Here is a 12,289-nt window from a genome sequence, read left to right on the forward strand (position 1 = left end):
GCTCAGGGGCCCTGCTGCAGTAAAGAGGGTTTTTCACCTTAACCACTTCAGCCCCGGAAGGATTTACCCCCTTCCTGACCAGAGCACTTTTTACAATTTGGCATGGTGCCGATTTAACTGCTAATTGCGCGATCATGCAATATGGTACCCAAACGAAATTTGCGTCCTTTTCTTCCCACAAATAGAGCTTTCTTTTGATGCTATTTGATCGTCTCTGCAGTTTTTATTTTTTGTGCTATAAATGGAAAAAGACCGAACGTTTTGAAAAAAAATGATATTTTCTACTTTTTGTTATAAAAAAAATCCAATAAACTCAATTTTAGTCATACGTTTAGGCCAAAATGTATTCAGCCACATGTCTTTGGTAAAAAAAAAATGTCAATAAGCGTATATTTATTGGTTTGCGCAAAAGTTATAGCGTCTACAAACTAGGGTACATTTTCTGGAATTTACATAGCTTTTAGTTTATGACTGCCTATGTCATTTCTTGAGGTGCTAAAATGGCAGGGCAGTACAAAACCCCCCCAAATGACACCATTTTGGAAAGTAGACACCCCAAGGAAATTGCTGAGAGGAATGTTGAGCCCATTGAATATTAATTTTTTTTGTCCCAAGTGATTGAATAATGACAAAAAAAAAAATTACAAAAAGTTGTCACTAAATGATATATTGCTCACACAGGCCATGGGCATATGTGGAATTACACCCCAAAATACATTCTGCTGCTTCTCCTGAGTATGGGGATACCACATGTGTGGGACTTTTTGGGAGCCTAGCCGCGTACGGGGCCCCGAAACCAAGCACCGCCTTAAGGATTTCTGAGGGCGTAAATTGTTGATTTCACTCCTCACTACCTATCACAGTTTGGAAGGCTATAAAATGCCCAGATGGCACAACCCCCCCCCCCCCCAAATGACCCCATTTTGGAAAGTAGACACCCCAAGCTATTTGCTGAGAGGCATGTTGAGTCCATGGAATATTTTATATTTTGACACAAGTTGCAGGAAAGTGACCCATTTTTTTTTTTTGCACAAAGTTGTCACTAAATGATATATTGCTCAAACATGCCATGGGCATATGTGGAATTACACCCCAAAATACATTCTGCTGCTTCTCCTGAGTACAGGGATACCACATGTGTGGGACTTTTTGGGAGCCTAGCTTCATACGGGGCCCCGAAATCCAATCACCGCCTTCAGGATTTCTAAGGGCGTAAATTTTTTATTTCACTCCTCACTACCTACCACAGTTTTGAAGGCCATAAAATGCCAAGATAGCACAAAACCCCCCAAAATGACCCCATTTTGGAAAGTAGACACCACAAACTATTTGCTGAGAGGCATGGTGAGTATTTTGCAGCTCTCATTTTGTTTTTGAAAATGAAGAAAGACAAGAAAAATGTATTTTTTTATTCTTTTTTTAATTTTCAAAAGTTCGTGACAAAAAGTGAGGACTGCAAAATACTCACTCACCTCTCAACAAATAGCTTGGGGTGTCTATTTTCCAAAATGGGGTCATTTGGGGGGGGGGGGGGGGTTGTGCCATCTGGGCATTCCATGGCCTCCGAAACTGTGATAGGCAGTGAAGAGTGAAATCAAAAATTTACGCCCTTAGAAAGCCTGAAGGCAGTGCTTGGTTTTCGGTGTCCCGTACGCGGCTAGGCTCCCAAAAAGTCTCACACATGTGGTATCCCCTACTCAGGAGAAGCAACAGAATGTATTTTGGGGTGTAATTTCAAATATGCCCATGGCATGTTTGAGCAATATATCATTTAGTGACAACTTTGTGCAAAAAAAAAAAAATTTGTCTTTTCCCCGCAACATGTGTCACAATATAAAATATTCCATGGACTCGACATGCCTCTCAGCAAATAGCTTGGGGTGTCTACTTTCCAAAATGGGGTCATTTGGGGGGGTTTTGAACTGTCCTGGCATTTTATGCACAACATTTAGAAGCTTATGTCACACATCACCCACTCTTCTAACCACTTGAAGACAAAGCCCTTTCTGACACTTTTTGTTTACATGAAAAAATTATTTTTTTTTGCAAGAAAATTACTTTGAACCCCCAAACATTATATATTTTTTTAAAGCAAATGCCCTACAGATTAAAATGGTGGGTGTTTCATTTTTTTTTTTTCACACAGTATTTGCGCAGCGATTTTTCAAGCGCATTTTTTTGGGAAAAAACACACTTTTTAAAATTTTAATGCACTAAAACACACTATATTGCCCAAATGTTTGATGAAGTAAAAAAGAGGATCTTAGGCCGAGTACATGGATACCAAACATGACATGCTTTAAAATTGCGCACAAACGTGCAGTGGCGACAAACTAAATACATTTTTAAAAGCCTTTAAAAGCCTTTACAGGTTACCACTTTAGATTTACAGAGGAGGTCTACTGCTAAAAGTACTGCCCTCGATCTGACCTTCGCGGTGATACCTCACATGCATGGTGCAATTGCCGAGGGGCAAAATGCAGGTGCTAGCAGGTATCTGGGCTGATCCCGCTAACACTGCGTTTTTGGGAACCCTAAACTGCTGGGGACGCTAGTATAGATCTGATCGGATCAGATATTGATCCATTCAGATACTATAGCACTAAGGGAGGTGTATGCTGTGTGCATGGGTGTTAGCGGTACTGGCGCTAACCTGACGCTGCCTGGGGCGATGCAGACCTTATCTGACCCTAAAAACGTAACTTATATCACCGCCGGGCAATTAGGGGGTTAAACCTTTATAAGGTAAAAAATGGCGGGTGCCCTGAAACTATAATAAACTATAAAAAACAAAGTAACTAACCAGCGTCACCCGTAACAGTTATACGGTGATCGCTGGTGAAAGAGTTAACTAAGGGGCAATCAGGGGGTTAAAACCTTTATTAGGTAGTATATGGGGGTCCCTGTCGCTATAAAACACTGACGGCGAACCTATATACTTATCTCCCTAACTAGCGTCACCTGTGTCACTAATACAGCGATCAGAAAAACGATCGCTTAGTGACACTGGCGACGGAGGGTGATCAAGGGGTTAAAACTTTATTAGGGAAGGTTAGGGGGGTACCCTAGACCTAAAGGGGGCTAATACTAACTGCCCTACCACTTATAACTGTCACAAACTGACACCAATGCAAAAAAAAAAACTGCTATTGGTGTCACTGTGACGGGGGGGTGATTGGGGGGTGATCGGGGGGTGATGGGGGGTGAAAAGTGTGCCTAGTGTGTTCTACTGTAAGTGTAGTGTTGGTGCACTTACTTGGATGCCTTCTCTCCTCGGCGCCGGTACGAAAAGACCGACACGAGGAGATGTGACATCACTTCCTCTGCCGCTGTTTACATTACAGCGCCAGAGGAAGAATTTCATTTGTGGGGAGCGATCGCGAGGGGGGAGCCACGAATGAGTGGCCTCCCCCTCTGCCTGTATCGCTTCCCCAACGAAGCCGACCGCCTCGGGCGCCGTGGGGGCACAATGCGCCCCCACCCCGCGGAAGGCAGATCACGTACCAGGTACGTGATTTTGCCTGTCCATGCCATTCTGCCGCAGTATATCTGCGTTAGGCGGTCGTCCAGTGGTTAATGCATAGAATGCATTAAGGTGAAAAACGGCGACGGTTTACAACCTCTTTAAGTTATATTGGTGAACTGTTCAGTCTCCTAATTCTATTGTAATATCCTTTGTATATAACATCTAGGCATTTTCTCTTATAGGACACAGTCGTGGCTCTCCAGGCTATGGCCAAGTATGCAGAGGCTACATACAATGACAAGGAAGCTATAACAGTGACTGTTAGTTCCAAGACAGGATTTCTGGAGAAGTTCCATGTAGACAACAATAACCGACTTCTCCTCCAGAAGAGGACACTACCAACCATCCCCGGAGAGTACACAGTGACTGCTACAGGAGGTGGTTGTGTCTTGGTACAGGTACGTGGGAAATCCCATATATTTCTTCTGCGCCATCCATTCTGCAATCATCTAATTTTGCTATCCTTTCCTTGTAGACGGTTCTTAGATTTAACATCCCAGTAATAAGAAATGAGGCCACCTTTGCAGTCAGTGTTGAGGTAACACCAAAAAAATGTGTGCGTGATCCAGTGAAAAACCTTGGACTTCATATAACTGCTCAGTAAGTCAAACTGTGTTTATATTCAGCATCATTTAAGATTTCATAATTAACTACATTTTTACAAAAAGTATCCTCTGAGTGCAGTTTTGTCAGGCCACCTGAGGCCAGGTGACAGATGCACACTGTTGGGACCAGGAGTGCACTGCAAGGTAGTGGACCCTACGGCTGACTGCTGCGGATAAGAGTCAGGAAGGCAGGGCCGCTGGAACACCAACATGGATCCCACTGTGGTTAGAGCGTAAGATTCCCTAGGGCGCAGAGTCTAAGAGCCAGCAGGTGTTCACCAGAGCCTCTAGTGGTGAGGATGGACTGGGCTGCAACTGGATCCAGGTTGTGCCCCCCAGGGTCCCCCAGCTCACACCCACAGTAGGCAACAGGAGGATAGGAATAGTAAGGGAATAAGCCAAGGTCAGGGCCATTAGCAGACAAGGACAACAGAGTACACGCCAAAGGTTCAGGGTCACAGGCAAACAGGGATAGTCGGGAACACGCCAGAAGGTCAGGGTCATGAGCAAACAGGAATGGTCACCAAGGTCGGTAAAAGAGACAATCGTAGAGCGCACGGCAAGCAGGAAACCAAACACATAATGGTTGATCAGCAGGGCTGGCCTGCAGTGCACAGGTTAATATAGAGTTCTCTGATAGGAGCTGGGGTGGAGCCATGCTAGAGGAGATATTATAAAAGCAGTCAGGTGAGAGTTGGCTGGTCTCTAGAGATGAACACGTCATGATAGGTAAGCTGACAGACAAACTCTATTGCATAACCATGACAAGGTTCTTTCGGGCCGAGTTCACATATATGCAGCTACGGTTCCCAGCATGGGGTCTGGTGCGTCCCTGTTCACCGCTTCAGGTGCGAATCAGGTCCCAATTTTTGCCTGAATTCGCACCTGAACCAGACCAAAAGACGCACAGGACCCTTTAGGAATGAGGACTGCGGCCGGCCCGGACCTGTGTGAACCGACTTTATTGCGAGCCAAGCACACTTGCATGTCATATGAATTGGATGCGGAAAATCTGCATCCAATTCGCACATATGTGAACCCAGCCTAAGAGTATACAATGCATACAATATAATGTATATTACTTTGAAAAGCAATACCTAGAGACATTTTGTTGTCTCTTACAATTTAGTAAATTGTTTTATGAACAATATTGAAATACAGATACAGTTTTTATTTTTTTATTTTTTTTTTATAAATTAATAATTCTATTTACAGCTGTCTCAGGTATTTGCTACATATCATTTATTTCCAATAATTTAGTAGTCTTACAACAGTCCTGTATGGGTGATTATAACTATAATCATCATCATCCAACATACAGAACACAGAATACTTTATTAATCCCAAAGGGAAATTGTTACGACACAGACACACTTAACAAAGACAACACAAGATCACAACAATAGACTGAACAAGATGCAAAAATGCAACAAAATGGCCAATAACAGCCATTTACACCAAATAACAAAATTAAAACTACACTACAAATAAAAGACACCACTTTCTCTAACACCACCCCAGATAATAACCAACACAATACCAACATACTATAAAAACAACACAATATCCTGATAATAAACCACCACAATTAAATCTTCACCTCCAGCCCTCACAGAAAAGAATTATATATCTTGATCGCCACAGGCAAAATTGATTTCCTGTGGTGCCTTGTGGATGTAAAAATCTGTCACTGATGGGACTCCGCAGACTGACCAGCGTATTGTGGAGTGGGTGGGAGGAGATGTCCAAGATAGGACGTAACTTGAACAACATTTTCCGCTCCAACACTTTTGTAAAAGACTCCAATTCCAATCCAACAACATCACTGGCCTTGTGAATCAGTTTGTTGAGTCTGTTGGTGTCGTACACCCTAAGCCTCCTTCCCCAGCATGCCACTGCATACAGCAGATGTTAAAGGACCTCAGTCTCCTCAAAAAGTAGAGGCAGCCCTGGCCCTTCCTATAGAGCACCTCAGTGTTCTTGCTCCAGTCCAGCTTATTATCTATATGCACCCCCAGATACTTGTAACGCTCTACTACCTCCACATCCACTCCTCGGATAGAGATTGGGGTCACTGGTGGCTTCCTCTTTGTGAAATCCACAACCAGCTCCTTTGTCTTTGTCACATTTAGATACGGACCATGTGACAAAGTTCTCCACCACAGTCCTATACTCAGTCTATCCCCCGTTCCCGATACATCCCAGTACTGCAGAGTAGGGATGAGCCAAACACCCCCCCCCGGTTCGGTTCGCACCAGAACCTGCGAATGGACTGAAACTTCGCATGAACGTTAGAACCCCATTGAAGTCTATGGAACTCGAACGTTCAAAATCAAAAGTGCTAATTTTAAAGGCTAATTTGCATGGTATTGTCCTAAAAAGGGTTTGGGGACCCGGGTCCTGCCTCAGGGGATATGTATCAATGCAAAAGAAAGTTTTAAAAACTGACGTTTTTTCGGGAGCAGTAATTTTAATGATGCTTAAAGTGAAAAAAAAAGTTAAATATTCCTTTAAATATCATACCTGGGGGGGTGTCTATAGTATGCCTGTAAAGTGGCGCATGTTTCCCGTGCTTAGAACAGAACCTGCACAAAATTACATTTTTAAAGGAATAAAAGTCATTTAAAACTGCTTACAGCTTTAATGTAATGTCGGGTCCCGTTAATATGGATGAAAATCAGTGAGACAAATGGCATGGGTACCCCCCAGTCCATTACCAGGCCCTTTGGGTCTTGTATGGATATTAAGGGGAACCCCGCACCAAAATTAAAAAAAGGAAAGGCGTGGGGCCCCAGGCTCTCTGAACAGCAGTATACAGGCGGTGCAAACAAGACAGGGACTGTAGGTTTGTCGTTAAGTAGAATCTGTTTGTAATTTTGAACTGGTACATTTTTAAAGTGTTTAGCTCCAGCCAAAAAATCTATTTTAAGCCTTTTGGAAAACATACAGAAAATTGAGTACTGTCCGTGATACTTTTTTATTGGCACTAACATACAATTTTTCAGGACAAGCTTTCGGGGTATGTCCCCTTTTTCAAGGTCCAAGCAGTACTGATTTACAAATTTTTAAGCAGAATGTTAAAGAAGCAGAAAAAAAAAAAAAAAAGAGAAAACCAAACACATACAAATCAATGGTAACAAAGATAGCAGCAGAGTTAGTGAGATAAGACAGAGGGAGAGCTGTAGAATGCAGGGGGGATACTAGTCACAGAGGGGGTCGTAAAACTTTAGCATAATGTGTAAGGAAACCAATATCTAAATTCAGGCCATTATTTTTCGTGTCAAAAAGAAGTATCATTCTTAGTTCAAACGTTTTCCTTTCCTAGATAGTTCTGAAGTTCCCTTTAACAACTAAAACATTGAGGTCTTCTATAGTGTGGTCCGGTTGTGAGAAATGATGTCCCACAGGTATGCATAAACTGTCTGCTTTATGTTCTATGATGGTATGTCTGTGCAAATTCATCCTCGCTTGCAACTTCTGTCCTGTTTCACCACCATAAGATCCTTTGCTGCACCTTTTGCATTGGATGAGGTACACAACATTACTGGAGGTACAGTTGTAAGATCCCATGATATTGAAGGTCCCATTTGTGTGTGTAACACTTTTGGATGGATTGATCTGGTTGCATAGTTTGCAGCGTTTTTTATTGCAGGGTTTGCTTCCATTATTTGTGACTTCATAATCAGAGTGAAGTTTCCTGCTGATTAGTTTGTGTCTGAGGTTGGGTGGTTGTCTGAAAGCCAATAATGGGGGTTGTTGGAATATTTCTTTCAGAGTTTCATCCTCTGTTATAATGGGTTGTAAATCTTTGATTATCTTTTTGATCCCTTTAAGTGCTGGGTTGTATGTGGTGACTTGAGGTACTTGGTTATTTGTTTTTTTTCTCTGTGTATTGGAGGAGATTTTCTCTTAGTGTTTTCAAGGCTGTGTTTATGCTGTTGTTGATGGTTTTGTCTTTGTAACCTTTCTTATGGAAGGAGTCTGCCAGTGTTCTGAGATGTTTATCTCTGTCTTCTGGGTCTGAACAAATTCGGTGGTATCTGATGGCCTGGCTGTGTATAATGGCCCGTTTAGTGTGTTGGGGGTAAAAACTGGAACTATGAAGATAGCTGCAACGGTCAGCCGGTTTTCTGTATATCGACGTGTGAAGTTTGTCATCCCTGATGTATACTGTAGTGTCCAGGAAGTTGACATGTGTTCGAATAGTCCATTTTTAGTTTGATAGATGGGTGAAAAGTGTTGATCAATGAGAAGAATTGGTTTAGATTTTCTTCACCTTCAGTCCAATGTGAATATATCATCAATATAGCGATAATATCAGATATTATTGCTATATTGATGATATATTCATGATATGGACTGGAGGAGAGAGGTGTGGCACCTTGTCCTGCATCCTTCCCAGCTGCCAACAGAGTCACCCAATGCGCCGTGAAACTTGGGTAACGTTCCTGTCCATGCCTGCTGGACCATGAGTCAGCGGTAATATGCACCTTACCACTGACTGCCCTGTCCAGCGAGGCCAAGACATTGCCTTCCACATGCCGATAGAGAGCCGGAATCGCCTTCCGTGAGAAAAAGTGGCATTTGGGAACCTGCTACTGAGGAACCGCACATTCCACAAACTCACACAAGGGGGCAGAGTCTACCAACTAAAAAGGTAGCAGTTGAAGTGCTAGCAATTTTGCCAAGCTAGCATTCAACCGCTGAGCATGTGGATGGCTGGGAGTGAACTTTTTTCTGCGGTGCAGCAGCTGGGGCAGGGAAATTTGCCTGGTACAATCTGACGTCGTTGTACCGATAGCAGATTGCCCACAAGTACTTGGCTGTGACACACCTAATTCTACACCTTCATTCCTCTCAGTGCAGGTCTCAGAGAGGACTGAAGGTATAGGGGGTTGGAGATCCCAGCTGATGAGGAGCAAGGAGAGGTCCTCTTTGTTCTTTGGTGTGGGTCTTTTAGGTACACTTGCCAACGAACCGCATGGCAGGTCAACATATGTCTGGTCAAGCATGTGCTGCCCAAGTGGGAGATGTTTTGGCCACGCGAAATACGCTTGAGACATATGTTGCAAATAGCAGCGGTGCGATCTGATGCACTTGTCTCAAAAAAGGCCCACACCAAAGAACTTTTGGAATAATGCGCAGAGACAGCAGCACCCTGCACATGCAGAGCTCTGCGGTCTGATGCAGTCAGTGTGCTGCCCTTAAGCTGGCCCCTGGAGGGCATCCTGCCTCGTTGGTGATGTGCCTCCTCCTCCTCCTCTCTCCTATCAGGCACCCACGTGGAGTCAGTGACCTCATCATCCCCTCCCTCCTCATCACTGGAGCAAACCTGGCAGTATGCCGCAGCAGGGGGAACATGACTGCCAGATTGCTGTCCTTCTTGGGCACCCCCTCTGTCTGGGCTCACGTTACTGCCTTCCTCTAGCTGAGTACCATCATCGGAGCCTTCAAAACGCTGGGCATCCTCCTGGAGCATGTACCCAACACTGTGGTAAAACAGTTCGGGGTACTCTTCAGGAGGACATAGCGAGGCTAGGGAAGGAGTGACTGATGCCATTGAGCCGAGGAAAGAGGCTGCGTTGGCAGCTGCTTTGCCAGACAAAGTACCCTGAGCCTGGGTGAGAGAGGATGAGAAGGATGAGGACAGCTTGGTCATCCACTCAACCAAGTCTTCCGCATGTTGCGGCTCAACACGGCCAGCTGCCGAAAAAAAGGCCAAGCGTATCCCACAGCCATGTCCTGATGAGGATGCACCATGTCCACGACCAGTACTGTTGCCTCTAGACACAGAGCCTGTTTGCCCTCTTTTATTGGCTTCTGACTGTCTGCCTCTCCTTGTTGGCCTTCCAGATATACTAATGGCTTGCAGTGAGATGTAGCTGCACAAAACTGGGATGTATATAAATACCGATTATACTGCAGCTAGCAGAATGAACTGCCTGCCTGTAGTATTATTAGTATGAGAACACCTGCACTTGTCTTCAGGTAGCTATACTGTAGGTGCAACTGTGCAGGGTTACACAGTACACTAACTATAAATACTTCAAGAGCCTGCCTGTGCTGTTAATAGGATCAGAAGAAGCACACAAGCACCTGGCTTCAGATAGCTATACTGTAGGTGCAACTGTGCAGGGTTACACAGTACACTAACTGGAAATACCTCAAGAGCCTGCCTGTGCTATTAAAAGGATCAGAAGAAGCACACAAGCACCTGGCTTCAGGTAGCTATACTGTAGGTGCAACTATGCAGGGTTACACAGTACACTAAATGTAAATACTTCAAGAGCCTGCCTGTGCTATTAATAGGATCAGAAGAAGCACACAAGAACCTGGCTTCAGGTAGCTATACTGTAGGTGCAACTGTGCAGGGTTACACAATACACTAACTGGAAATACTTCAAGAGCCTGCCTGTGCTATTAATAGGATCAGAAGAAGCACACAAGTACCTGGCTTCAGGTAGCTATACTGTATGTGCAACTGTGCAGGGTACACAATACACTAACTGTAAATACTTCAAGAGCCTGCCTGTGCTATTAATAGGATCAGAAGAAGCACACAAGCACCTGGCTTCAGGTAGCTATACTGTAGGTGCAACTATGCAGGGTTACACAGTACACTAAATGTAAATACTTCAAGAGCCTGCGTGTGCTATTAATAGGATCAGAAGAAGCACACAAGCACCTGGCTTCAGGTAGCTATACTGTAGGTGCAACTGTGCAGGGTACACAGTACACTAACTGGAAATACTTCAAGAGCCTGCCTGTGCTAGTAAAAGGATCAGAAGAAGCACACAAGCACCTGGCTTCAGGTAGCTATACTGTAGGTGCAACTGTGCAGGGTTACACAGTACACTAACTGTAAATACTTAAAGAGCCTGCCTGTGCTATTAATAGGATCAGAAGAAGCACACAAGCACCTGGCTTCAGGTAGCTATACTGTAGGTGCAACACTAACTGGAAATACTGTAAAAACACCTGCCTGCCTGTCAGTATATTAGGAAGAAAATAACAGGAACGGATCTAGCTAAACTGAATACAGTGTACATATATATATACCTGGGATGTATATATATATATATATATATATACACAATACACTATAAGTGCAGCTACCTGACTCGACCTGCCTACTCTATCTAACTTAAATCAAATGACACTGTCTCTCTGTCTAACTATCTCCATCGCAACACACTACACAAGGCCGCCATGCAGGCGGCCTTATATAGTTTGGGGCGTGTACTAAACCCCCTCAGCCTCCCTGGCTTTGGCCAATTACAGCTCTCTGTGCAGACGGGGCTGTGATTGGCCAAGCATGCGGGTCATAGTGCATGCTTGGCCAATCATCCGCCAGCAATGCACTGTGATGCCGCAGTGAATTATTGGCTGTGACGCGCCACTCGAATTTGGTGCGAACGGCCCATAACGTTCGTAAATCGGCGAACGACTGAACACACAATGTTCACGAACACAAAGCTCATCCCTACTGCAGAGTCATCAGAAAACTTCTGAAGATGGCAAGACTCTGTCTGGTAGCTGAAATCAGTGGTGTAGACAGTAAAAAAAAAAAGGGAGAGAGAACTGTCACTCCACTAATATCATTGATAATTAGTGTTGAGATTTGAATTCTGGTTGAACAAAGTTCAAATCTGATTGTGCTTAATTAAAATGTTTAATTTTAAATTGCACTGAAGTAATTTGGAGGTATTTCTAATTGACATGTTTGGACCTTTAGATGACTGCTAGACAAGCTGTTGTCCCCAGAATGCATTGGAACCCCCAGAGACCCCCCCCCCCACACACACACACACACACATACAGACACACAAAGTGTTCTTTTTGTTTTGTGTGTAGTTTGTTGTTCAGTGAGGTTTATCAGGCAACAGCCAAGAAAAAAGTTTGAAAGTAGCACCTTAAAAATGTAAAAAGACAGTACACTGTAGTTTTGTATTCTTATCATTTTGGTGTGTTTTTTTTTTTCTTGTTTCTTAACCACTTCAGCCCCGGAAGGATTTACCCCCTTCCTGACCAGAGCACTTTTTACAATTTGGCACTGCATCGCTTTAACTGCTAATTGCGTGATCATGCAATGCTGTACCCAACGAAATTTGCGTCCTTTTGTTCCCACAAATAGAGCTTTCTTTTGATGGTATTTGAT

At 43.8% G+C, this 12,289-nt stretch overlaps 1 protein-coding gene across 1 annotated transcript in view; it reads left to right on the forward strand.

The window, feature by feature from the left end:
* LOC141105652 (alpha-2-macroglobulin-like protein 1) overlaps positions 1-12,289 on the forward strand; it is a 229,058-nt gene that overhangs the window by 178,692 nt on the left and 38,077 nt on the right. Inside the window, exons 30-31 of the mRNA XM_073595628.1 lie at positions 3,709-3,924; positions 4,002-4,126. Coding sequence (XP_073451729.1) covers positions 3,709-3,924; positions 4,002-4,126 — 341 coding nt within the window. The remainder of the gene's footprint in view (positions 1-3,708; positions 3,925-4,001; positions 4,127-12,289) is intronic.

The sequence above is a fragment of the Aquarana catesbeiana genome, linkage group LG08 (genome assembly GCF_042186555.1).
Source record: "Aquarana catesbeiana isolate 2022-GZ linkage group LG08, ASM4218655v1, whole genome shotgun sequence".
In the NCBI taxonomy this organism is placed as follows: domain Eukaryota; kingdom Metazoa; phylum Chordata; class Amphibia; order Anura; family Ranidae; genus Aquarana; species Aquarana catesbeiana.